This window comes from Manis javanica, chromosome 4, assembly GCF_040802235.1.
Source record: "Manis javanica isolate MJ-LG chromosome 4, MJ_LKY, whole genome shotgun sequence".
NCBI classification, from domain to species: domain Eukaryota; kingdom Metazoa; phylum Chordata; class Mammalia; order Pholidota; family Manidae; genus Manis; species Manis javanica.
In genome coordinates this window covers 106,909,546-106,937,371 of record NC_133159.1, presented here as the reverse complement: position 1 = coordinate 106,937,371, position 27,826 = coordinate 106,909,546, and the positions used below count along the sequence as shown (strand labels likewise).

The following is a 27,826-nucleotide window of genomic DNA, read 5'->3' as shown; positions in this document are numbered from 1 at the left end:
GTAGGGGAAAGCCAAGTGTGCTTCAGAGGGAAGAACCTGTTGTTTTACAGAGCCATAATACCTGGGGGCCTGTGGAGAAGGTTTGGGCGCTGCATGAGACGGCGGGGGCATTTCTGGATCTGAAGGGCAACCGCAGCCGACTCGTCGGTGGCGGTAGCCTGGTTGGCCGTGTGAGCGAGAGCGAACAAAGGGCTCAGTGAGCTGTCAGGTAGCAATGAAAGTCCACCCACTGCGCACTGCTTGTGGATAGAAAACACAGCTCCGCTCCGCAGGGCTCTTGTTGGCGACCCGCTCTCTGTGCTTTAAAGGTGAACGTCAGCGTCAGGAAAAGGAGGCTGTTTCCTCACGGTTTCGAAATGGGGACTTTTGAGCCTGTGAGGCGAACGTGGTAACCGCTACGCTACAGAAACGGGACAGGCCTCGGTCTCTAACCGTCGGTCCTGGAGTCTTAGGTGGCGCTGCAAGGGTTCTGGCTACCCCCTTGTTTAACTGCAAAAGGCCCTGGAAGCACCAGCGATCACTCGGGCGAGGAGACTACGGCTCCCGAGAAGTTCCCGCTCGCGGAGGCTTCAGGAGCCAGCGGGTTGGGTATGTTTGAGCCCCGGCGACCCCCTCTGGGGACGCCGCATGGGCCCCTTTTCCGGCGGCGGTGGTCGGAGCACTGCACCCTCGGCAAACGTAACCCACCCAGGAGCAGTCGGACCCGCGTTCCCCGCACTCCGCTCTGCTTCAATGTGCCTGTCCTGCGGGCTCTCCCCTCCCAGCACTATCCGAGAGTCCATTAAAATCCAGGCCGTATAATGGAGGGGTGGAGAGCAAGTGCAAGAAACCCACTTTAGTGACCCAGAGCTTAAGTGTGGCACAGCCATGACCGGGTCACCCCTCCTTATTTCACGGGCATCTATTCCTACCTGGCCTTTATGAGTCTGAGACTTGGATGGGCTGCCTTGGAGAGCCTGTCTAGGGTCTCTGCTGCCAGATCTGAGCAGGATGGTGGTGACGCCTTGGGTGTGACCACAGCCACCAGCAATACCTAACATATGCAAGTAGGTATTTAGAACGAGGTGAGGACGGAATACCTAGAAAAATAGATTTTTTTAAGTCCTTTTCTCTCACTTTCCCCCGTGAGAGTGTGTAGGGCATCGCTGTGTGATAGAAACTGGAATGTAATTTAGCACACCCACTTCCCTAATATTTGACAGTTCCACATAAAGTTAAAACATACCTACCCTGTTACCTAGTAATATTCTACTTACTTCCCAAGAAAAACGAATGCATACATCCAAAGAGGCTTCTACAAAAACGTTCATAGCAAACCATGTATACTTGGCAAAAACTGGATAAAACCCAAATGTCCCTCAATAGAAGTGATGTGCAAATCTTTGTGTATTTGCCTATCAACAGTCCTCAGTAAAAGCAACTGTAGGACCCCAACCTCCCTGAGAAATAAGTTAGCCTAAGAGTAGCCATCTTGAAGCCCAAAAAGCCATTCTGATATATGACTCAGAGGGAACAACTGAAACCAGGTAACTCCTCTGGAAAAACAAGTTAATCAATCATGACTGCTGGCAGCGCTAACCTCTCGGTTAGTTAATCATAAATGCCGACCCTACCTTGCTACACCCCCCCAGGACGTGGCACTAACCCAGAAATCGTAGGTTTGAAAAATTACTGCCTTTGTAGTATTGTTATCTTGCTATGTAGTATTGTTGTCTTGTTATTACAAAACAATCTGTAACCATGGTAATCCTCTAGGGCTGAATGCCTCAGAAAATCCTATATAACCACTTAGTTGTAAGTGCTCAGGGTCCTCGTTGAGACCCGCTGCGACAGGCTGACTTGGACCCCAACTAGTTGGCTTCTGAATAAATTCCTCTTGCTTGTTGCATCAAGAAACGTCTTTGGTGAGTGATTTGGGGCGGCGCCTTCCTCAGGGGAATCCAACACAACCAAACTAAGGATGAGGCAATCACATGGACAATCCCCCCAAACAGTATGTTCTGCAAAGATGTCTTTCAAAAACTAATTTTGAACACTGAAAGCATATCTGTGTTAATGAACCTGTCTGATACTCCTTTGTGGTTCCATTTGCACAAAGTATCAGAAGAGAAGAGTCGGTGTCTCTTGGAGATATTCTGATGGGCAACTTCCTACATGGGCGGAAATATTCTATACATTCGTCTGACTGATAGTTACAAGGGCTTATACATTTATCACATTTCACTGTCTACTGTTTACATTTACATTTTTAACTGCAAAAATAAAGTTAATTCTCTTTCAAAATAGAGAATCCTCAAAAATAATAATTGTTTCAGCTCTTGGTTTTACTGTGGGGGATATATGCAGATCTCTATGCCCCAGTAAAATATTCTGTATTCCATAAAATCTGTGCAAAAGATTCTCATAAATTAGATCTTTTTATATTTCCTAGACAATGCTAGAACTCTGGAACATCTTAATTCCATTCACTCTCATCCTGATTTTTGAGTTATTGGCCTTAATTTTATTTCAGCCTGTATTTTAAATCAGAGGCATTATCATTGCTCAGACAGTAACATTTACTTGATTTAACGACACATTTCATCTATCCACTGCTCCTCGTTCCATCTGTCATTTTCCGCATTCCTTTGGGATCATTTAAGCTCTGCCTGAAGAGTTACCTGGTGTGTCTCCTTTAGTTTGGCTCTGTTGCTTATCTCCGAAGGTCTTCACTCACTTTCCCTTGAAAGATATTGGATCAGAGATTAGTGGTGCGTGGTGGGTGATACAAGAATATAGTAATTTATCCTCCATTTACCCCATGGTTCCAAGCACAGAAGCCAGTGAGAATTATGCCTGAACTTGCCCCACCTTTATTTCTAAACATTCTGACCCTCCCCCAAGGCAAGAGGCCAAGCGGTACTCCACCGCAATAAAAGGCACAACTCCCTATACCATGCTGCTGCTCTCTCTCTCTCTCTGGGGGCAGCCACTTTCTCTTTCAGATAATAAAATCTCTTGCGTGGGCCCGTGTCTCCTGAGTCCTCCTGGGTAAGGAGGGTCATGGCGAGATACCCTTTCCTTGGTACTGTGACTCAGATGAGGCTCTCCCATTGACTTTGTTCTTCCTCCGGGAACCTGAGCTGCTTTGGGAACCCTCACTGCCCGATCCTCCTCCATGAGCTCACCATCCATTTCCCCGGCCGTCTTTTTGCCCAACACCGGCCTTCAATTTGGTGAGTTTCCCCTTCATGGTCGACTTAAATGTCCCTTTGGAACCTGAGAAGTAAACTTTGTTACTGAGTGTCTTATGTTACAGAAATATCTGAATTTCCTTATGTCAACTGTCTTAGAGTAAGCTCTCATCAGATCTTTAACCATTGTCATTTGTAAGTCTTTTGTCACTTATAGTCACTGTTTTATTACTCTTAAACTAATAAAAAACTAAATTCCAGCAGAACAAATATCCTAAACTAGTAAAAACTAGATTTCAACAGAGCAGGTATTAGTTACATAAGATTAAGTAAACTAAAGAAAATGATTTTCTGGCTTTTTGTTTCAAATGTTGATAAAGTGTTTTAAGATTTTTCTCTTAAGCTGAAAAGTTTAATAAATAATAATACCTTTATAAGCAGAATTGAAACATTTATCTTTCTATCGGACCCCTCCAGAATTTAAAAAGTTTCAGTATTTTTTATATTTCATGGCAGTATGTTTATTTGCATAAGCTCAATAAGAATCTGCTTTCCTTGTAACAAGACCAATAAAAAACACTGGTTATATTACCAAGGCTTCGACTGGAATGTTATACCTGAGAGACACGTATGTAAACTCAGACAGGAACAGACAGCTTTAAGGAACTAAGGTTGACTTTATATAGCTAACAAAGCCCATTGGAAGAAGAACTGGCCTTGTACCTTGCTTACAGGGTTCCCAGCAGCCTTACGAGGTGAGTAAGGAAGTTCACTTCCTGGCAGGTGCAGGAACCTCAGGAATGTCTTGGGAACCTCAGGAAGAGAGGAATTCACCCAAATCTACAAGTACTGCAGGCACAACCTAATGGCAAGTCAGGCTTGGCTTTCTGGCCTCAAGAAGCCTTTAAAAGTCCAAACTTATAAAAAGTTCCAGCAAAGCACATTTATAAGATGCTATGTAATCAATTACTCTTCTTGCTGCACTTATGCAAATAATCAAACCAACTGTTAATTAAATCTGGCTTCTTCTAATAAAAATGAGGGTGATTCTAGAGAAAAGTATTGTTTCAATAATGCAGTCTTATCTATACTAAATCCTAATACTAGTCATTGAGATGTAAACTCAACCCAGAATTATAGCTTCCCCATGATTTCTGGCTATGATTCTCAATTGGAATCTTCATATTTCTAGTTCTCATATTCAACCATGCATTCTTAATCTCGTCAAGTTTGTCCTTCCAGAATGGAAAATCCAACTCCAGATGTTGCTACTTAACCTAATAACACAACTTGTTCTATCTTGCTTAGAAGCCATAAAACTGCAAATAGTAATAGTTATAAAAATGGAACCCAGAATAGAAGCGCCAATATTCCGAGGCTCTCTCAACTGAACAGTGATGGAGACCTAACTGCACCCTGTACTGCGCCCCCTCTCAGCATGAAGCAGCCAGAGCTGTCCTAGCCCCCTTTCCCTAGCAGCAGCTAGGGTCTCTATCTGTAGAGGATGGAATGAGAGAGGGACCATGGGCTTAAACAGAATAGGGTAAGAGCCTCTGGAAAAAGCAAGGCAGGATATTTGCAGTCAGAGCAATGTAACTACATGCTAGGAAATCCCCCCTATTAAAACTATGTTGAACATTAAGCTCTAGAATCATTTTTCAGTGAGATCAGTTAATGTTCCCCAGATAAAGAAGAGTAGCACATGTTTTCTTATACTAATCATTTGTAATCATGTATAAGATTCACTTTCGCATACTAAAAGGCCCAAAAGGCTATCTGCTGTCTTTCCTCCTTCAGATCTGACCAGGTAATTTTGCAACTGAGCAACTAATTTAGTATGCAGATACATGCCAATCTATTGGGTTCTGGTCACAACTATGGAAAGGAGCAGAGGTCTGGTACACCTTGATAGAGAAGCAACTGGCTGCTGTGTACCACACTGCTGGCTATATGGAGGCCATTGCTGGAAGAGCTCCAACTAAGGTAATAACCACCTATCCCATCACAGGGTGTGTGCGAGACTGGACCTGAAGGCCATGGAGTGGTGTGGCACAGACACCTACACTGGCCAATGGGGTCACATATTTATAGCAGCATAGTGCCCTCTCTAGTAGCCCCTTAAGTGGAGAACTCCAATGCTTTTTGGGGCCAGTGACCTATACCAGTAGAAAGCAGGATGAAATTACTTTTAAGCCCTTCATAGCTGAGACTTTTCATCAGGAGGGAAAAGCCCCTATACCCAAAGATGCTTGGTACACAGACGGCTCCAGTTGTGGGCAGCCCACAAAGTGGAGGGCTATGGCTTTCCATCCTAAGACTGAAACAATATGGATGGAGGATGGAGAGAGAAAAAAGAGTCAGTGGGCTGAGTTGCAGGCAGTATGGCTCGTGATCACCGAGGAGCCTTCCCCCATAGTTGTCTGCACTGACAGCTGGGCCATCTGTCACGGTTTGATCCTGTGGCTACTGACCTCCTGTAGCCCTATATATCAACCCATCTGTAACTCCCACAGGGAGGGGGCTGAAAGTCTGCTATACTAGACCAGGGCGAGATTCCATTCCTGCCACTTTTATCATAAGACCACTCTCTTGTATGTGTCCTACCTGACGAACAAGATTTGCTAGTGTCAGTAAAACATGTACCTTATCCTTAAGGTTATTTTCTTCTACAGTTCTTGTGGCCTGAATGCGCCCCCTCACTGCAACTGCCGCATGATGATTCCTCTGAACACTCAGATCTGGACTTAGTCTTCATGGGACTTTGAACCTAGCTGAATCCTCAGGCTTAAAGATTGTCATAATTTTATTGCTGTTGCTATTGTTATGTCATTAATCTGGTCACAATGCTCCAGTTTTCTCACTCAGGGACCATTGTGGAAGAAGGGGAAATGAGTAGATTGTAAGGCGAGATTTCTGGAGGGGTGCCCTGTGAGTAAAATTGTAACATTTCCAGAATATCTGGCCTGGATTTAGTTCATTTGCATATCCTCACGGGTGGATCGTTCATCTCCATATCAATGGGTAATTACCTGGGCAACTAGTTGGTGTCTGAACCTGATATTTTAAAGGGAGGGGCTGATTTGCTTGCTTGCTTCCTCAGGAGCAGAGAGAGAGGGCCCTGGACTGTAGTTTGTAAGCAATAAATGGTTTTTAAACTTTATTTCTCCCTTTGACTAATTTCGGTTTTTAGAAGTATTTTGCCCTGGGATTTCCTCTCCCCATTGAGCTACAAGGTTAAATATAGATGCTTTTATTTCTGTAAGATAGCTTCTGCTATGGGTTGAAGCATGTTCCCGCAATTTCACATGTCGAATGCCTAACACCCAAAGTGATAGTATTTGGAAATGGGGCCTTTGCAAGGTAATTCATTTTATATAAGATCATAGGGGTGGGACACTTGTGATGGAATTAGTGCCCTTAAAAGAAGTGATAACAGAACACTTTCTCTCTGTCTCCTTCCTTCCTTTCCTCCCTCTCTCCTCTCTCATTCCACCCATCACAGCTAGAAGGAAGCCAAGAAGAGAGCTCTCACAAGAAACTGGCCATGCTGACACTCTGATCTTGGACTTTCACCCTCCAGAACTGTGAGAAAATAAATTTCTGTTGTGTAAGCCACCCAGTTTATGCTATTTTGTTTCAGAAGCGCTAGCTGACCAATACAGATTGTGAAAAGCAGAAGTACTTGTTTAAAAGGAATGTTTATATTTCATTTGAATAAACGTTGAAATTTATATTTCTGAAAGTTTATTACAAAAATATGCCCTCATATGCACATCGACATAAGATTATTTTATGCAGGAAAGAAATCTACAAATGTCTATGGTTGATTTCCACATATAATCATCTCTCAAGAAGTAGCAGAATAATACTGACATTTTGTCTTGACTAGTGTGATAATTTTGCAATGAAATCTTTAACCTGGTTTCTTAAAATCATCATGCAAAACAATGAATGTATAGTCCCTAGTTGCCAGCAGGACGCATTGGGAGTTTTTTGGAACATGAATTTACATGTTTTAACATTCAGTGACCATTAACCTATTTATAAGGCACCATGTTAATTCTTGGAGGATACAGAGAGGTACAGAACAATTCCTTTAAGGATCTTACCAGTAATAAAGAAATTATATATATACTTTATTAATTATAATAAAACCTGTATTTGATGATATCTACTCAAAAAAAAAATGAAATGGATGAAGGCAAATTCTGGCACGCTAAGACCCCTACCCCTTAAGATCCAATCATCACTGACCAGATGGTTGCCCACCCCTTAAAATCCAATCACCAACACAGAACACACCCTACCCCTACTTCTTAAAAACGCACTTCCTCTCCCACAAGCTGCTGCTCCCTCTCTCTGGGGGCAGCCACTTTCTGTTTCAGATAATAAAATCTCTTGCGTGGGCCCATGTCTCCTGAGTCATCCTGGGTAAGGAGGGTCACGGCAAGATACCCTTTCATTGGTGCCGTGACTTCGGATGAGGCTCTCCCATTGACTCTGCTCTTCCTCCGGCAATCTGAGCTGCTCTGGGAACCCTCACTGTCCGATCCTCCTCTACGGGCTCACTGCCCATTTCCCCGGTCGCTCATCTTCTCACCCAATTATGGCCTTCAATTTGATAAGTCTCCTCTTCATGGTTGACTTAAATGTCCCTTTGGAACCTGGGAAGTGACTGTTGAGTGTCCAGCACCCCCAAGGGCTCCTCTGGGACAGGGGCACCCCCAACTCTGACTTTCAGAGTCACAGCTGATTCCCATAGTCAACCCTCCTCTGCCTCCCCATGGTGAGAATCCTCATTCACTGAGGCCCGGTCTCCCTTTATCTACTCGTAAACTCCTGGTACCAGGTACGGAGCCTCCTCAGTGTTTTTGCCTCAACCACTTGGTTAGAGCTGGTGACGACCCCCTAACTGTGTCTGGTCTTCTCTGCAACCTTCTCAATCACTCTGGGATGCCTCAGCGACTTGTGAATGGTCTCATTCTCACCATGGGATCTGGCCCCTCCATTCGTGCAGATTCACCACTAGGGTGCTTACTCAATAATCTAAAAACCCCTCTACATCACTCCAGACCTCAAACCTTTTAAGCTTGTTTGCTACTGTAAGTCCTTGCCACAATATCTCTTGGACAATCAGTCTAAATGGCCTCTCAATGGCTCTTCAGATCCTAAAATTCTCTGTGACTTATATAAGTTTTGTGAGTGCACGGACAAATGGAAAGAGATCCCATATATCCAGGCTTTCTCCTACCTCTGACTCAAGCCCACTCTTTGTCTTCCTTGCAATCCTAAACATCTTCTCCTCACTCTAAAAAACTTCATCCCACCACCCACCAATTCCCACCATGTCCTCTGACTTTGACCCTGATGATGAATCTCCTCCCTACCAATCTCAAACCCCTACAGCTCCCCATCAACTGCCAGTTCCTCTCCCACCCCAACCTCCCTCTCTGCAAGATCAAAATCCCAATCCTCCCAGCTCCCCTAGTGCCATTGCAGGAGCCACAGCACCTCTTCCTCCTCCACAACCAGTTCCCCTTCCCTCACCCAGTCCTGCACCAAGCCCTCCAGTCACTTGCTCTCTAACCCAGATCCTAGCCACACTATAGGAAGTAGCCTGTAGAGAGGGGGTCATCCGGGTCCATGTCCCTTTCTCTCTCTGACCTATCTCAAATTGAGAAAAGATTAGGCTATTTCACCTCCAACTCAGCCACTTACATAAAAGAGTTCCAGTACCTAACTCAGTCATATGATCTTACCTTTCATGCTTTCACATGATCCTATCCAACACACTTTTGCCCAAGGAGCGTAGGTGAGTCTGGGAACAGGCTAGAACTCATGCTGATGAGGTTCACCAAACTACTCCAGCTCATCCAGTTGGTGCTGAGGCAGTTCCTGACCAAGACTCTAATTGGGACGATAATACAGCAGGGGGAGTCACCAGTCAAAATCATTTCATCACCTGCCTCGTGGCGGGTCTCAGGAAGTCAGCCAATAAAGCCATTAACTATGAAAAACTCCAAGAGGTTATTCAGGATAAAAATGAGAATCCCTTTATGTTCCTAGATCACCTCACCAAAGCTCTTTTACAATATACAAACCTAGACCCTGAGACCCCAGATGGGAGACAATTATTAATGACCTACTTCACTGAGTTTCCCCGACATTAAGGCTAAACTTAAATGTCTAGAGAAGGGACCCTTAACTCCTCAGGCAGAAGTCCTGGCAGTGGTCTTCAAAGTATGTAATGAAGAGATGAAAAGGCCCATAAACAAAAATATCAAATGCTGGCTAAGGCCTTTCAACCTATCCCACCACTGGTGCTCAGGTATCCTCACTTCCTAAGAAGCAGCCAGGAGGACCTCCTGGTCCATGCTTCAAATGTGGTCAAATGGGTCATTGGGCTAGAGCCTGCCCAAATCCCCAGAAGCCCCTGGTCCATGCCCTAAGTGCCATCAGGAGGGACACTGGGCTGTTGACTGTCCTCACACACCAAGAGGTGCCAGGCCATCCAGCTCTAACACTCTACACATAGACTTTCTGGGTCTGGCAACTGATGATTGAGGGGGCCCAGGACTCCTCCACCTGACCACTACCATCAGTGTACAGGAGCCCAGGGTAACCATTGTGGTAGCGGGTAGGCCCATCTCTTTCCTTTTGGACACCAGGGCCACCTACTCAGTCCTGAAGGAGTTTTGGGGACATACCTCCCTCTCACAGTCCTCTTTAGTTGGGGTAAAGGGCACACCTTATCAACCTTTACAAACTCCCATGCTTCACTGTCTCTTTAAGGGCATACTCTCATTCCTTTTAAGTGATTCCCCATTGTCCGGGTCCCTTTATGGGAAAATACCTTTTATCTAAGCTAGGGGCTCATATCTCCTTTACCTTTGGCCCACACCTCAACCCCGACTTGCCTTCGATCTCTTTTCTACTTGCTCTCCACACCATTCCAGACCCACCTCCCTCCCCTTTTCCCTTACCCCCTTGCCAAGTAAACCCCATAGTCTGGGACACCTCTACCTCTTCTATCACCACCTCCCCATCCGTAACCATCAATCTCAAAGACCGTACTTCCTTCCCCTCACAATCTCAATACCCCTTCTACAAAAGGGCCTTTTGAGACCAGACAATTCCTTTTACAACACCCTGATACTGGCTATCAAAAAACCTAATGGCTCTTATAGGCTAGTTCAAGATTTAACAATTATCAGTGCAGCTGTTATTCCAATCCATCCAGTAGTCCCTAACCCCTATACTTTATTATCCACTATATCCCCACCTCTTCTACTTACTTCTCCATCCTTGACCTCAAAAATACATTCTTGACAATTCTCCTCCATCCCAATGGGACCACTTACACCTTTAACTCCACAGATTACAAATCCTCCAGTAATCTACTCTAAAACCCAAATAGGACCTCCTTACAGCTGCATAAGGGGGCATATGTGCCCTACTCCAAGAACAATGCTGCTTCTACACTAACAAATCTGGTCTCATCCAGGATGGGACAAAACGCTTCCACAAACAAGCCTCCAAATGCCTAGAAAACTCCCTTAACAATCCGTTCTCTTACCCCTTCAATTGGCTCCTGCCCTTCCTAGTCCCTATTACCTTTTTTATTATTATTCTCCTTTACCTTCCCTGCTTCATTAACCTATTCCAAAAATTCATTCAAAGTCAAATTTTGAAAATTTCTAACCATACTGTCAAACAGTTACTCCTCCAGGGCTATAAAGCCTTCTCATGAAGAATAACGAAAACAGCTAGATGACATCATGAATCATCTCAAGATGCCCACCCTTCCCAAACTCTACAGTAATGGCCTCGCTAACCCCAGAATCTGCACCCCCTTCCAGCAAGAAGTAGGTAGAGAATGAGATTCTATGCCCAGTTCTCCAGAGGCCCAATTAAGAAAAGAAAAAGATGGGAATGAAGGCAAATTCTGGCATGCTAAGACCCTACCACTTAAGATCCAATCACCACCAACCAGATGGTCACCCACCCCTTAAGATCCAATCACCAATGCAGAACACACCCTACCCCTACTCCTTAAAAATGCACTTCCTCTCCCACAAGCTGCTGCTCCCTCTCTCTGGGAGCAGCCATTTTCTCTTTCAGATAATAAAATCTTGTGTGGGCCCGTGTCTCCTGAGTAGTTCTGAGGTAAGCAGGGTTGCAGCAAGATACCCTTTCAATGGAGACATAAATTCATCCTTGGGAAAAGTATGAAAAATTGATGTCATTAGAGCCATTTTTAAATGGAATCAAGAGTGTACACTGGAAAGAATTCGCCTTACCAGCCTTTGTTTGAACTGGACCAAAAAACATTGGACTGGGCAACTTGAAAATGATGCCAGGGTTCTTGTTTGTGGAGTCCAAGAATGAATTTAGCAAACACCCAAGGTAGGAGAGCCAGGGTAGAGGCTTTTATTTAGAAATAAAGTGAGAGGAAAGAGCTCCTGGCTCATGCCAGGAGGGGACAAGAGAGCCCAGGGTGGTGCTTTGTCTAGGGGATTTATAGGCAGTTGAGGATTTTTGGTAACTGATAAAAGGTTTAGGGTGTGGATTTGTTAAAAGTGGCCTTAGGATGTTTGTCCTTGATGAGATATTAAACCCCTTTTATCATGCTAAAGTGAATCTTACACATTATTACAAATTATCAGCATAATAAAAACATGGCTACTTTCCTTTATCTGGGGAGTATCAACTGATGTCACTGAAGAATGACTCTAGAGCTTTATGTTTAACTCAGAATTTTGGCAGGAGGTTTCCTTGCATGTTGTTACATTGCTCTGACTGTAAATATGTTGCCTTGCTTTTTCCGGAGGCCCTCACCAAATTTGGTCTAAGCCCATGGTCCCTGTCTCAATAAGTCAGCAGAACAGACAGCCTGATCACAAAACTTTCTGAGGATAGAATCAGTAATGTATAACTCAGAGTAACTTAGCTTATTAAAATACCCATAGAACTGTTTGTTTTTTTTCTTAACTCATGCAATTGCCACCCACCATTTTTCCTCATAAAATCACCTTATTTTTACCCTACAAATAGGAACACTATTTAACACTATTTTGGGTATCTACATGAATATTTTCTCCCCTACTGGCAACTCTTTAATCTCAAATAAATTGTTATTTACCTCTCACTGTGGCTCTTTATTTGCAAGTTGACAAGTCTTTTAATGGTAGTTGTACTATACAACTATATTTTGGGGTGGTTTATTACACAGCAATAGAGAACAAATCACTAAAAAATCTAGTTTCCACTCTTTCAATCCGTGCAACACAGAAGAAAGAACAAAGGAGGCAGAGATGGTGTTGACTGACTGTTAGGCTGGAGGAAGGAAAAACAAGGACATGCAAACAGAACAGAGAGATACCATAAAAGGAGAACAGACCAGACTCCAAGATCTGTGCCTTATATGGAAAGAGGACAACTCCTCCTGAATTCCATCCTTCTGATGTGCCAACTAAGACCCAGATGTCAGCCTCCTCCCTCTTGGAAGGAAAAAAGTTTCTAGTTGTCTATTACATCACTTTTAGCCAATCATACCTCTTTACGCCCCCTAGGATAGCTTGCCCACTCCTCCCCCTCCTAACCCCTTATAAGCCCCCACTTCCCTGACCGGATGTGACTTCCCCAGTCTGTGATAGGCAGACCATGGAACATCACCTGGGAGTTGCACTCAAATAAACTATCTGGCCCTTTGTTGCCTCTCTTCACCTGCTTATTTCAGTTGGAATTTATTGGAATTTATCTTACATTTGGTGCCAAAATCCTGTGAAGGAGCATGAGCACAGGGCCTTGAATGGGCACCGGTGGCCCAGCCCCCTCCTTCCCTGACCTGGGACCTCAGCCTGCTTTCTGCTGCATGGAATATATTCTGGTAAGTCCCTCAGTTTCCCCTGGTCTGTTTCCCTTCCTAACTCCATTTCACCTGGTCCATTAGAAATCATAGCTACGTCCAGGTGGGGCATCTGGCCCCTGGGCATTCAGCCCACCTTCTGCAGGCATCTAGCCCATCCCTGGCCCTGTGGTGGGGGAGACCCTCAGCCTCACCCAGGCTTCCAGGACGTCTCCCCTGACTTGGTGTGCTTGGGAAGCTGGGCACTCCTCTCAGCAGGATTAGTTGGGAAGCAGCACAGACATGGGGAACCAGCCCTCAAAAGCAGAGGCTCAGACCCCTCTGTGGTGTCTCATTTCTAATTTGGCTACTCTATATTTGTCCCGGGAAGTTCGCAAATAGAAGCTAGTCTTTCTCTGCTCTGAGGCCAGGCCTCAGTATCTCTTGGACAATCAATCTCGCTGGCCCCCTGAGGGAACTTTCAATTTTGGTCTCTGTGGGGGCCTGGCCTACGGCCGAGGCTGAGCCCCACTCTAGCTGGACAACGACTTCCATACCCGTGCACAGCTCATGCTGCCCGCTTAGAGTGGCACGTGACACCTATCCGCTTAAAGGTCACGCATGATACTGTCCCGGATTGGTTGGGTGACTGAATATAAGGGAGCCCCGCTGGGAGGGAGAAAAGCTTCCCGACAACTGCTGTAACTGCCGTGAGAGATTAGACAATAAAGCCTAGAGAAGAATCAAGACCTTGGGCGTGTTGCTTCGGTCCCTGAAGGGTCGCGACAAGTGGTGCCGAACCCCGGGAATCGCTAAACCTCATCGCGACCTGATCCGCTGACCCTGGCGCCTGCCAATGAAGTAGAGCTTGTAACTCTTCAGGAACATCGCTGGACGCTGTTCAGTCGGCTGGCCAGACTGGGAGAGGGAACCGAGGAGGGTGAGTGGATCAGCGAGCAAACTGAAAGTATACAAGGCAGGGCAGACAGCAGGCAGTTGCGGTGGGTGTTTATGTGTAGTGTGTGTGTCCTGTTAGTGTTTGTGACATTGTTTATTATAATATATGGAATGAGGAGGCACCAGTGAAGGTTTGCAGAGCGGCGTCGAAATCAAAAGGTTCGCACGCAGAGTGGCGACGAAATCAAAAGGTTCGTGGAATTAGCGACGTAGTCCATCTAAATCATAACTAGGATACTTACCCCTTTAGAGAGAGGATGGAAACGGAGGCCTCTAGGGTTAGGGCCAAGGAACCTCTGAAAGCACTCCTTAGACAAGAGGGAGCCCCTTAAAATGAAGACTGCCAGGGCATTCCTGAACACTATAGAGAATCATGCCCCATGGTTCTTAGATGAAGGAAAAATCACCAGCCCTTTCCACCAGGGACAATCCCTATTTGGGGTCGAGTAAAAAATTGCCTGAAGGGACAGAAGCCAAGCTGCCGAGAGGCCATCCAAGAGGGGGAGGAAATATTAGAGGAAGTACGAGAAGAGCGTGCCTTCGCAAAGGCATCAGAAGGGGATTCTGAACAGGGACTGCCATCTGATGAGGACGTGGCAGTCAAAAAGGCCCGTGTGGGTACTTTTTGAAGAAAAGAAGGAAGCAGCCCACACTTTAGTACAAGAACAGATAGCAGCTGGTCACCTCCAGCCCTCTACCTTGCCATGGAACACACCTATTTTTGTAATTAGGAAAAAGTCTGGCAAGTGGAGATTACTACATAATCTCAGGGCAGTGAACAGACAGGTGGAGCTTATGGGACCTGTACAATTAGGCCTTCCTCTCCCTGTGGCCCTGCCCAGAGGATGGAATTCAATAGTGATAGATATCAAAGACTGTTTCTTCTCCATCCGGCTTCACCCCAGAGACTGTCAAAGGTTTATTGCAACAGGGCATGGCTAATAGCCCCACCATGTGTATGTAAAGAAGGCCTTACAAACTGTCAGGAAACAGTTTCCCCTGATAATCATCTATCATTATATGGATGACATCCTTTTGTGTCATGAGAGCAGCAGGGAGCTAGAGACAACCCTCAGGGTCAGGGTATGGTGGAACACACCCACCTCACCCTCAAGAATGCCTTATATAAACAAAAAGGGGGAATAGGAGAAGACTTTAGATCCCCCAGAGACAAATTAAACATCATATTATTCATTTTAAACTTTTTAACACTGGACAAAAATGGCCACAGTGCAGGAGAGAGGCACGGCCAACAATCCAATCCAAAACACATGCCTAAAGTTTTGTGGAAGGATGTGTTGGAAGGAACATGGAAAGGCCCGGACCCAGTGATAATCTGGACCCGAGGCTCGGTTTGTGTTTTTCCACAGGGCCAGCAGAACCCCGTTTGGGTGCCTGAACGTCTGATACACAGAGTGGAAAACCCCGGAGCAGAGGTACAAGATGATTGCACTGCTTCTGCTCCTGCTGTGGATCCTACAGCAGGCGACATTGGAGCCGAGCTGCAGCTGCAGCCACCGCCGCGCTGACTATCACCATTCCTACAGCAGAGACGCTGAATGGTCTGTCCCAGGCCACTGAACCTTCTTCAAGAACAATTGGACCTCTTGGGGGAGGTTTTGTCTGTGGGCTGCGTCCATTCTTATACAGGGGTGTATTACTGGTATTCCTTTTCATAATTATTCTAAAGCTGCCAACTTGTCCAGACAGTTAGGCAAGATGTTAAACGCCACCAAAGCCTGGTCAGGTGTAGGTGTCATAGGAATATTGCTAATTGTGGGCCTCTCCTGCTTGGGAGGAAAGTCTGTTACAAAAACAGCAATGGGGAGAACGGAAGGTCCTGTTGCAGGCCATGGCAGCGCTAGAGGAAGGCATCTCCCCTAGAGTATGGCTTAATATGCTGGATCAGTAGTCAAGGACGGGTAAGATCGGGAGCTGCGCATATCAACCTAAGACAGGGCGCAGACCTAAGCTGTCTGTTGCCTGAGGACGGGTAAGAATGCTGCAGACTCCGGACAACCTAAGACAGGCATGATCCCGACAGACCTTTGGTTATAAAACAATAAAGGGGGAGATGTGGGGGCCCGGCCTACGGCTGAGGCTGAGCCCCACTCTAGCTGGACAACGACTTCCGTACCCGTGCACAGTTCGTGCTGCTTGCTTAGAGTGGCGCGTGACACCTATCCGCTTAAAGGTCACGCATGATACTGTCCCGGATTGGTTGGGTGACTGAATATAAGGGAGCCCCGCCTGGAGGGAGAAAAGCTTCCTGACAACTGCTGTAACTGCCGCGAGAGATTAGACAATAAAGCCTAGAGAAGAATCAAGACCTTGGGCGTGTTGCTTCGGTCCCTGAAGGGTCGCGACAGGTCTCCTCACCGGCTTGATTAATTACTGCCACCGGAGCAGAGAGTAGAGTGAAATCCCATATGTGCAGGCTTTTTGGACTTTGAGCTTCTGCCCAGACCTTTATGTTAAGTGTTCAGTGACTCAGGTTCTCCTAGCCTGATCTCCAGTTAAAGATTGTCAGCCTCTTACTCTGCTCAGTCCTTCTTCCTTTTCAAATCTGCCAGAAGACCTCAGTCGCCCACCTCCCTCAGCTCGCAATCCCCTTCCCCTCTCTCCACCACCATCTTTAAGTCCTTTGTCTTCACACATGTTGCTGCCATCTTAAAGTCCTACATTTGCACCCACCAGTTGTCCTGCTCTCCTCTTCTGGTGGCTGCACCACCCCTCCCCCTCTCCTTTCACCTTCACCGCCCTCTTCCCCCACTGGAACATGCTCCTCCCACTCTCTGGTTCCAGAAGACACAGACAGGAAGCTGAGGAGAGGGAAAGCAACTGGATATCAGTGACTCAAATCTTTATATGGATTTGTCTGTCTGTGTATACATTTTTGTGTTGGGAGTGTTGCTGACTGTAGTCGTTGTGTCTCAGTTTGTATGTTTGTTTGTCTAGATGTATGGATGAAAAATATTTTCCTACCTCCAGATAGCATTAATAAAAATTGATTTAAAAACAAGTGCTTGTGAAACTTGGGCATTCTAAAACTTCCAGAAAATCTGATAAAAAATGTTAGGCATTAATGCTAATTTGGGTTTGGCTGAGGCGGGCATGTCCTTGTGGTTATCAGCTGCCTAAGTTTACCTAAGGTCATATAAGTTGAGGTTATCTGCTAAATCTTTTAAGAATAAAATGCTTAAAGGCTTGGCTTTCTCTAATATTCAGTAAAGGTCTTGTAAGTAATCTAGCATAGTTGTTACAAATGAGTGAACTAAATAAGTGTGGCAAGTGAACACCTTTATCAATTTTTTTAAATTTTATCATTAATCTACAATTACATGAAGAACATTATGTTTACTAGGCTCTCTCCCCTACCCCAAGTCCCTCCAACAAACCCCATTACAGTCACTGTACATCAGCAGAGTAAGATGCTGTAGAATCATTACTTGTCTTCTCTGTGTTGCACAGCCTTCCCCTTTCCCCCACCCCCATTATACATGCTAATCATAATACCCCCTTTCTTCTTACCCACCCTTATACCTCCCTACCCCCCCATTCTCCCCAGTCTCTTTCCCTTTGGTAACTGTTAGTCCATTCTTGGGTTCTGTGATTCTGCTGCTGTTTTGTTCCTTCAGTTTTTCCTTCCTTCTTATATTCCACAGATGAGTGAAATCATTTGGTATTTGTCTTTCTCTGCTTGCCTTATTTCACTGAGCATAATACCCTCTAGCTCTATCCATGTTTTTGCAAATTGTAGGATTTGTTTTCTTCTTATGGCTGAATAATATTCCATTGTGTATATGTACCACATCTTCTTTATCCATTCATCTACTGATGGACACTTAGGTTGCGTCCATTTCTTGGCTATTGTAAATAGTGCTGCGATAAACATAGGGGTGCATCTGTCTTTTTCAAACTGGAGTGCTGCATTCTTAGGGTCAATTCCTAGAAGTAGAATTCCTGGGTCAAATGGTAAGTCTATTTTGAGCATTTTGAGGAACCTCCATAGTGCTTTCCACAATGGTTGAACTAATTTACATTCCCACCAGCAGTGTAGGAGGGTTCCCCTTTCTCCACAACCTCACCAACATTTCTTGTTGTTTGTCTTTTGGATGATGGCCATCCTTACTGGTGTGAGGTGATAACTCATTGTGGTTTTAATTTGCATTTCTCTGATAACTAGTGTAGGACCCCAACCTCCCTGAGAAATAAGTTAGCCTAAGAGTGGCCATCTTGAAGCCCAAAAAGCCATTCTGATATATGACTCAGAGGGAACAACTGAAACCAGGTAACTCCTCTGGAAAAACAAGTTAATCAATCATGACTGCTGGCAGCGCTAACCTCTCGGTTAGTTAATCATAAATGCTGACCCTACCTTGCTAAATCACCCTAGCAGTAAGAGAATGATCCTATCTTGCTACACCCCCAGGACGTGGCACCAACCCAGAAATCATAGGTTTGAAAAATTACTGCCTTTGTAGAATTGTTATCTAATCTGTAACCATGGTAATCCTTTAGGGCTGAATGCCTCGGAAATCCTATATAACCCCTTAGTTAGAAGTGCTTGGGGTCCTCGTTGAGACCCGCTGCGTCGGGCTGACTTGGACCCCAGCTAGTTGGCTTCTGAATAAATTCCTCTTGCTTGTTGCATCAAGAAACGTCTTTGGTGAGTGATTTGGGGCGGCGCCTTCTTCAGGGGAATCCAACACTAGCAATGTGGATCATCTTTACATGTGTCTGTTGGCCATCTGAATTTCTTCTTTGGAGAACTGTCTGTTCAGCTCCTCTGCTCATTTTTTAATTGGATTATTTGCTTTTTGTTTGTTGAGGTGTGTGAGCTCTTTATATATTTTGGATGTCAACCCTTTATCAGATCTGTCATTTACAAATATATTTTCCCATACTGTAGGGTACCTTTTTGTTCTACGGATGGTGTCCTTTGCTGTACAGAAGCTTTTCAGCTTGATATAGTCCCATTTGTTCATTTTTGCTTTTGTTTTCCTTGCCTGGGGAGATATGTTCATGAACAAGTCACTAATATTTGTGTCCAAGAGTTTTGCCTATGTTTTTTTCTAAGAGTTTTATGGTTTCATGACTTACATTCAGGTCTTTGATCCATTTTGAATTTACTTTTATGTATAGGGTTAGACAGTGATCCAGTTTCATTCTCTTACATGTAGCTGTCCAGTTTTGCCAGCAAGTGAGCACCTTTTTAATTGTATATACAGTGTGTATACCTATCTACAGCCTAGAAATCTTTGTGGTAACCTAAAACCTTAAAGTTCTGCTAAGTTAAAAAGATATACTTTGGGCTTAGTGAGAGATTGTGTTGTAAAGCTCATGGTAACAGAAATTATAAAATGTTCATAAATTTGTCAATCCAAAGAATGCTAGTGTAACAGTTTATAAAAGCCTGATTCTCAGTGTTCACTAAAAATTAAGGTACCTAATGGTTTTAAGTTCTAATTAAAACTACTTAAAGTAATAAGGAAAACATTTCTGCATGATAAAGAATGTGTCTTTTGATAAAAGAAAGTAATTGCTCTAAAGTACAGCTGTTTATTTAGAGAGAGAAATCTAAATGAAAGAGGTTATAGAAAGTTTGTAGAAGAATTTAATATAGTCATGCTATATAAAATTAAAGCAAATAAGTACCGATATCAAGTACACAGCAAAATTAGAATTTTGTTTTCAGTTAAAAAGACAAAGTTTTTCTGTTAGTCTGCTCTTAATGTTGAAATATTGCAAAAAGTTCTCTAATTGTTTAATCAAAGCAGTTTCTCATGCTTAAAGTCTCAGTAAGGTGTCAGAGTATTTAAGAAAATGAGATCTTAATATTAAAAAGACTAAAAGTTGAACTTTGCTAACAACTGTGTAACCTTCTTTATTTGCCTTTGAAGTACTTTGTTGTCATTCTAGTTAAATAGATGAGTATTGCTTCATAGCAACCTATAATCCTATTTAAGCAAGTGCCAAAGAAACTTTCTACTGACAACTTCCCAAAATCAAATTCAAAAAGGTACTTTTACCTCTAGTTAACTCTGATATTTTCCAGAGGGCCCCTGGAACATGTCAGAGGAACATTTTCTCATTGGAGAAAATATTTAGCTAATTTGACTTATTTATCTGATAGATATTTACCTAAAAAGCACTGTCAAAAAGAATGATGCTAAACTTTGTTACTGAATGTTTTGTATTACAGAAATATCCAAATTTCCTTATGACAACTGTCTTACAGTAAGCTCTCATCAGATCTTTAACCACTGTCATTTGTAAATCTTTTGTCATCTATACTCACTGTTTATTACTCCTAAACTATTAAGAAACTATATTTCAGAATAGGTATTAGTTACATAAGATTAAGTAAACTAAAGATGATTTTGTAACATTTGTTTCAAATGTTAAAGTGTTTTAAGCTTTTTCTCTTAAGCTGCAACAGTTTAGTAAATGACTGCCTTTATAAGCAGAATTGAAACTTTATCTTTCTCTCTACCTGATCCCTCCAGAATTTAAAAACTCTCAGTGACTATTTTTATATTTCATGGCAATATGTTTATTTGCACAGGTTCAATAAGAATCTGTTTTCCTTGTAAGAAGACTAATTAAAAACACTGGTTATATTACCAAAGCTTTGACTAGAACATCATACCTTAGAGACATGTGTGTAAACTCAGATATGAACAGACAGCTTTAAGGAACTAAGATTGACTTTATAAAGCCAACAAAGCCCCTTAGAAGAACTGGTCTAGTACCTTGCTTACAGAGTTCCCAGCAGCCTTACCAGGTGAGTAAAGAAGGTCACTTCCTGGCAAGTGCAAGAACCTCAGGAATGTCTTGGGAACCTCAAGAAGAGAGGAATTCACCCAAATGTACAGGTACTGTAGGCACAACCTGATGGCAAGTCTGGCTTGGCTTTCTGGCCTCAAGCCTTTGAAAGTCCAATCTGAAATTCCTTATAAAAAGTTCCAGCAAAGCATATTTAAAAGAGCCTATGTAATCAATTGCTCTACTTGCTGCACTTATGCAAATAATCAAGCCAACTGTTAATTATTTTCTTAATCTGGCTACTTCTAATAAAAATAAGGGTGATTTTAGAGAAAGGTATTGTTTCAATAATGCATTCTTATCTATAGTAAATCCTAATACCAGTCATTGAGATATAAACTCAATCCAGAATTTCAGTCCCCCATAATGGCCTGGCTAATGCCCCTACTGTGCCCCTTAATAACAGTTTGTGGTTTACTCTTACCTGCCCCTTGTGTCCTCAGGTTCCTCCAACAGCAGCTAACCGAGATGACCCAGGTGTTACTGGATGGTCACCACCATCCAGATGTTACTTCACCATTATGCACCTCTTTCCACTGAACCCCCCTCCTTCAGCCTAATACCAGCCTCAAATCCCCACAACACCCCTTGTTAGCTGGAAGTAGCCAGATTGAGTCATCACCCTTTATGACCAAAATGCTGGAATGTTAGGCTGGAGGAAGGAAAAACAAGGACATGCAAACAGAACAGAGAGATGCCATAGGGGGAGAACAGACCAGACCCCAAGGTCCGTGCCTTATATGGAAAGGGGACAACTCCTCCTGAATTCCATCCTTCTGATGTGCCAACTAAGACCCGGATGTGAGCCTCCTCCCTCCTGGAAGGAAAAAAGTTTTTAGTTGTCTATTATGTCACCTTTAGCCAATCATACCTCTCCACACCCCCTAGGATAGCTTGCCCACTCCTCCCCCTCCTAACTCCTTATAAGACCCCACCTTCTTGACCGGGTGTGACTTCCCCGGCCTGTGATAGCCAGACCACGGAACATCACCCAGGAGTTGCACTCAAATAAACTACCTGGCTCTTTGTTGCCTCTCTTCGCCTGCTTATTTTGGTTGGAATTTATTGGAATTTATCTTACACTGACAGTGAACAATTTAGTGGAAAGGTAACATTTGAGCATATGAAGAAAGTTAGGGAGCTGAAATGTAGATATGTTTGAGAAAAGCATTTCTGAAAGTTTTAGCATGTGCAAGGATATGAGTCACAGGTCTGAAGTGTTCAAGAATAGCTAGAAGGTCAGGATGTCTATAACACAGTGTGAAGGAGAAAAGATAAAATGTAGTTAGAAAAGTAATAAACTGGGGGAGCTAAATCATGTAAGCTCTCACAGATCAAAGAAAGAACTTTAGCATTGAGTCTGAGAGGAAATCACTGGAGAGATTGAGATTCTAACAGAATCACTCTGCTGTGATTAAAAACATACCATATATATGTTTTATATATAATATATTCTGAAATATGTACATAAAACACTTTTTAAATAAAAATAAGACACAAAAAAGTATATTTATTATGAGAAATTGCACCATGTGATTATAGAGGTTGAAAACACCACAATCTGCTGTCTGCAAACTGGAGACCCAAGAAAGCTGGTCGCTTAATTTAGTCCAAGTCCAAAAGCCTGAGAACCAGGGCAGGTGATGGCATAAATCCCAGTTCCAGGGCCAGAGAAGATAAGTAGATGTTGCACACCTCAATCAGTGAGTCAGGGGAAAAAGGGGTGAATTCTTCCTTCTTCCATTTTTTGCTCTTTCAGGCCCTCAAGGTATTATATGATGCCCACTTACAATGGAGAGTGCAATCTAGAGTCCAACAATCCAAATGCTTATCATCTTACCTCAGATATACACCCAGAAGTAATGAAATGCTCATTATGCTTACCATCTTATCCTCAGATACACACCCAGAAATAATGATTAATCTGGGCACCCTGTGGCCAGTCAAGATGAAACACAAAATGAACCATCACAGAATGTATTTTTAATCATGATCAAATAGGCTTTGCTTATGGTAAAATAAATAAATAAATGACCCTAAACTATTGGCCTTTAACTTAGTGAAACTTATTTCTTAAGCAAAGTTTAGTGGGAGTAAAGCAATTTGTACAGCACCCCCATGTTTACTGCAGCATTATTTATAATACCCAAGACAAGGAAATAACCTAAGTGTCCACTGACAGATGAATGGTTAAAGAACAGATGAGATGTAATACACACATGCGCACACACACACACACACACACACACACACACAGAGGGGAGTATTATTCAGCCTTTAAAAAGAATGAAATCTTGCCATTTGCAAAAACATGGATTAAACTCAAGGACATTATAATAAGTGAAATAAGTCAAACAGAGGAAGATACTGTATGATCTTACTTAAATGTTAAATCTAAAACAAAAACAAAAACAAAAAAATAACCAAGCTTATCAACACAGAAAACAAATTGGTGGTTGCCAGAGACCAGTAGTGGGGGATGGGAGAAATGAGTGAAAAGAGTCAAAAGGTACAAACTTACAGTGATAAAATAAATACCTCCTGGGGATGTAATGTACAGCATGATGACTATATTTAGTAATACTATATTGAACATTTCTAAATCACTGAAAGTAAGAAAAGTTCTCATTAAAAGAACAAGAACTTTTTTAAGCTATGTAAGGTGACATATGTTACTTAGACTTACTGTGGTGATCATTTTACAGTGTATACAAATATCGATTCATTACGTTGCATACCTGAAATGAATATAGTTATGTCAGTTATATCTTTTTAAGTCAGAAAATAAGTGGAATAAACTCCTCATTTCACTTTAGTTCTTCAAGGCCTTCCAAAAATAGGCCCCTGAAGTTCTTCTGGCTTCATGTGGCAAACAATAAGCAATTTGGAGATAGAAAGGGATGTCCAACAGACACATGGCTGAGTGAGGAGGACTGGGGAAGCAAAGTGTAAGTCTGGGGAGAGAAAATCCCAGGGCAAAATACCTCTAAAAACTGAAATCAGTCAAAGGGAGAAATAAAGTTTAAAATCCATTTCTTGCTTATAAAACCACAGTCTGGCCCACCTCTCTCTCCTGCTACAGCAGCAGCAAAACCAGCCCTCCCCTCACCTCTCAGGTACAGATAAGCCCTAGTCGCCCAGGTAACTACCCATTGATATGGAGACGAACATCTCTCTAACCCTGAGGAATGATGCAAATGCACCAAGGCTATGCTTCTCTTCACCCTTGAGCACCTGTTGATATGCAGATGTACTAAAAGCCAGACAAGATATTCTGGATAAATTACAATTTTACCCACAGGCCACCCCTCCAGAAATCTCACCTTACAATTTACTCGTTCCCCCTCTTCCAAACAAACTAATGACATACAATAGCAATAGCAATAAAAATCATGATAATCCTTAAGCCAGAGGATTCAGCCTATGCAGATTAAGTAAATGTACTTTATAGCACAATCTCTCACTAAGCACAAAATATGTTTCTACACTTGTTTACTCATTCCTAACAACCATGCTAGATCGCTCACAAAACTTTTACCAAACATTAGACAAAGTCAAGCCTCTCTTTAAGCATTTTTTTTCTTGACAACAGCAATACAATCATGGTAATTCTCAAACCAGAGGATTTGGCTAAATTCAAAGTCCCATGCAGATTAAGTCCAAAGCTTGTTCATTTTAGCCATCACACAGCAGCTATAGCTAGGGGATGGGGGGGGGTGTGCATCCAGGACACAAGGACTGTAGAAGCAAATAACCATGATTGTGGGGGGCCACTTTGCTGTTATTCCAGGAACACACAGGAGACCAGCTTCAAGGCCTTTTCCCCAAGGTACCAGAAGAGCCTGCGATCGCCCATACCTGTGTTGAAATGTCCCAAGGCCATGTCCATTTCATTCCTAATTGCTTCACCCATCCTTGCAATGCCTGTCCAATAAAGTAGGTGCCTTGATTGCTCTCAATCACCAGCAACCAGCCATAGGCTGCAAAGAGAAGCTCTAGGCCCCTCTTGGTGGTTTGCTAATTTGCACAACGTGAGGGAACTCCTTCCGGGATTGGGTGATCTCTTCAAAGGTCAATAGCAAGCCCCACCGACAGGCTGCAGCCCACATTGTCTTTTGCCCCACATGCAACAAACGCTGATGTAGCCATTTGGCCACATCAGAGGCTGACTTTCCTTCTAGCCAGCGCACCTGGGCCAATGCATCTGCTTCACCATTCCCTAGGGATGCCAAAGGCAAAAGGGCAATCACACCACTCCATGGCCTTTGGGTCCAGTCTCTCACCCACCCTGCAATGGAATAGGTGGTTATTACCTTGGTCAGAGCTTTTCCAGCAATGGGCTCCATAGCCAACAAGGCATGGTACACAGCAGTCAGTTGCTTCTCTATCAATATGTACTGGACCTCTGCTCCTTTCCATAGTTGTGACCAGGCTCTAGCCCACAGCAGAAGGAGCATCAGTGGCAGAAGCAATAAGCCTTAGGCTTGGGCCACACGACAGGGTCAGCGCGGCCAGCAGCGGTGGTGGCACCTCTGTGACCACACGAGTGTAGAAACTTGTCCCTCAGTGCGAGCGCCAGTGCGAGCATCACTTTTCCCCATCATTTCTTGGGGCAGCCCTCCCAAAGATCTCACCCATTATGACAGATTTTGGGTTCAGAGGAGCCCTACTGACTATGTCAGATTTAAGTCCAGGGAGAGGAAATCCCGGGGCAAAATACCTCTAAAAACTGAAATCAGTCAAAGAAGAAATAAAGTTTAAAACCTGTTTATTGCTTACAAAACTGCAGTCCAGCCTATCTATCTCCCTCTTCAGCAGCAGCAAAACTGGCCCTCCCCTCACCTCTTGGGTACAGATTACCTCCTTGCCCAGGTAATTACCCATTGATATGGAGATGAACTTCTCTCCAACACTGAGGAATGATGCAAATGCACTAAAGCCATACTTCTCTCCACCCTTTAGCGCCCGTTGATACGTATATGTACTAAAGCCAGGTGAGATATTCTGAATTACAAGTTCACCTACACAAAACAAGTAACAACAAAAAAAAGCTGCTCCCATCTAAGATACTCAGTGATAGAAGGCGATCTGATGAAGATGAGGATGAATCATGCTAAAAATAGAAAGCACAAATGGAGTCATTTGCCCTCCGAACAAGACTTAATTACAGTTTCAACTTTTTCTAGGAATAAGTTGGCAATTAAGAACTTTCTGGTCATCAACAATTAGGTAATCTGTCACATGAGCCTTCTCCATCCCACAAAAGCCTGCATGGGACACCTTGCCATTCCCCCTAAGGGAGGGTGCCCTTGCCTGAAACAAACTTTTCTTTTGCTACCAATTTCTCCAACCCAACCTCTTTCCTATAAAAACCTTCCATTTTGTACAATTTCTGGGAGCATATCTCTACTACTTAGATGGGATGCTGCCCTATTCATGAACCACTTAATAAAGCCAATTATATCTTTAAATACACTGCTGACTTTTGTTTTTTGACAAGTGCAACCAAAGAAAAATTTTCACATCTAAAATTTAATCATTACACACACCTCTAGTAAAAGAACCTATCAGTTTCCAGTCACTTTTTGGATAATCAAGATTCCAAACAAACCTATAGGGCTCCCTTCTCTGGCTTTGCATACCTGACAATTTGAGGGGTTTTCCCCATTTATTTTCCAGTTTTTACTAATGTTTGTTCCTCTCGTTCCCTGCCTAATGCTCCATGAGAGCAGAACTTGGAAGTATTGTTTACTGCTATATCTTTCAAATCTAATCAAGTAGCAAATAAGAGGTACTTTAGGCTGTATAGCTGCACCTAGAACACCTTGCTCTAGAAACTTCAAGGCCCACTGTTGTAAGAAAGGAGATATGTCTGACTCCTTTGGATGATCTCTGCCTCACTCCATTCAGAAACTGGGTAGCAGAGTGGATGAGTGTAAAGCCCACTAACAAGAGTCAAATCCCAGCTCTGCCATTTACTAGCTGTGCTATTTAAACCTCTGTGGACATCAATGACCTTAATTGAAATGGGGAGGTGTACCTACTCCTTAATTGCTGTGAGGATTAAATATATTAAGATATATTTATAGTAGTTGTATGTTTATTAGGGTATCTCGAGTCCGACAATTGTAATAAACGCTGAGCCTATTAGCTACATACACCACGAGTCAAGAACACAAATCATGTTTCTGTCTCAACTTTTTTTTCCCTTAAATTGAATTATTCTGCTTACATGGACCTCATTGATCTGAAGAAAGAACTTCAGGCCTTACAACCCTAAAACTGTAAGCACCCCCCCACAACCCCACACCAAGTCCTCGCCCCCGCCCGCCTCAGACGCGCTTCCGCCTTCAGCCAGGATCAGCCGCCCGTCCGCGCAGCCCCGCCCCGTGGGCGCCACGCCCAGACGCGCTCCCCGGCGCACATGCGCAGCACTGACATTTTCAGTGCTTGGGTACACAACCTCTTTCCTTTAAGCGACCGAGGGCCCTCATTACTTCTTTGACAACTTTTTAAATCCTCACGACTCTTTCCGGGGAATTTTTGTTTCTAATAACTTCAGCAAGTACCCGAAATTCATATCATTCTGCTTTACCATCACTGTAGAACCTCGCGCTTCAGTCTGAAGAAGCGGTCTCCTTAGGAGGCGCCACTCGTTAGCGGTGCAGGTCTCACGAAAGCCACCATTTCTCGCGGTATTTCCTTGTTTCCAGAATCCTTAGCGCGAAGCGGAAAAATACTCATTTATCTCAGCTTCTGGTGATTAACGCTATTTTTTTTCACCTCGGCGTCTTCCCCAGAAGTCTCAATTCCTGTTTCTCCCAGGGAAATGGCGGCCCCTGAGCAGCCGCTACCGATGCCGAGAGGATGCCAGGGCTCTGCTTCTCTTTCTCTGCTGCGGGGCGACCGGACCCTTCTAGTGAGGCACCTGCCAGCCGAGCTGACGGCTGAAGAGAAAGAAGACTTGCTGAAGTATTTCGGGGCACAGTCGGTGCGCGTCCTGTCAGATAAGGGGCGACTG

At 43.7% G+C, this 27,826-nt stretch overlaps 2 protein-coding genes and 2 long non-coding RNA genes across 18 annotated transcripts in view; 3 read left to right on the top strand and 1 right to left on the bottom strand.

Moving 5' to 3' along the window:
- Window positions 1–6,788, top strand: part of LOC118969586 (histone H2B type 2-F) — a 106,454-nt gene extending 99,666 nt beyond the window's left edge. For 2 of the 6 annotated variants that reach the window (XR_012130332.1, XM_073234549.1), the window contains exon 3: window positions 6,676–6,788. Coding sequence is in view for 1 of the 6 variants with exons in the window: in XM_073234549.1 (XP_073090650.1) it covers window positions 6,676–6,761 (86 nt within the window). In the remaining 5 variants the exon portion in view is untranslated. Of the gene's footprint in view, window positions 1–308; window positions 3,216–4,970; window positions 5,157–5,845 lie in introns of those variants that run through there. The other 4 variants (XR_012130339.1, XR_012130335.1, XR_012130340.1 and 1 more) reach the window with 4 other exon arrangements.
- LOC140848973 (uncharacterized) lies at window positions 2,541–27,503 on the bottom strand. Its single transcript, XR_012130342.1, has 3 exons — window positions 27,401–27,503; window positions 3,168–3,258; window positions 2,541–2,721 (listed from the first exon to the last, which is right to left on the bottom strand). It is a non-coding gene; the product is annotated as an uncharacterized lncRNA (long non-coding RNA).
- On the top strand, window positions 8,416–16,999 carry LOC140848972 (uncharacterized). The gene is made up of 2 exons (XR_012130341.1): window positions 8,416–13,062; window positions 13,799–16,999. It is a non-coding gene; the product is annotated as an uncharacterized lncRNA (long non-coding RNA).
- The window catches only part of RNPC3 (RNA binding region (RNP1, RRM) containing 3), a 48,974-nt gene continuing 48,286 nt past the window's right edge, over window positions 27,139–27,826 (top strand). For 3 of the 10 annotated variants that reach the window (XM_073234547.1, XM_037004084.2, XM_017673675.3), the window contains exon 1: window positions 27,140–27,826. In XM_073234547.1, coding sequence (XP_073090648.1) covers window positions 27,635–27,826 — 192 coding nt within the window. In that variant the 5' untranslated portion in view covers window positions 27,140–27,634. The other 7 variants (XM_073234545.1, XM_037004083.2, XM_017673676.3 and 4 more) reach the window with 6 other exon arrangements.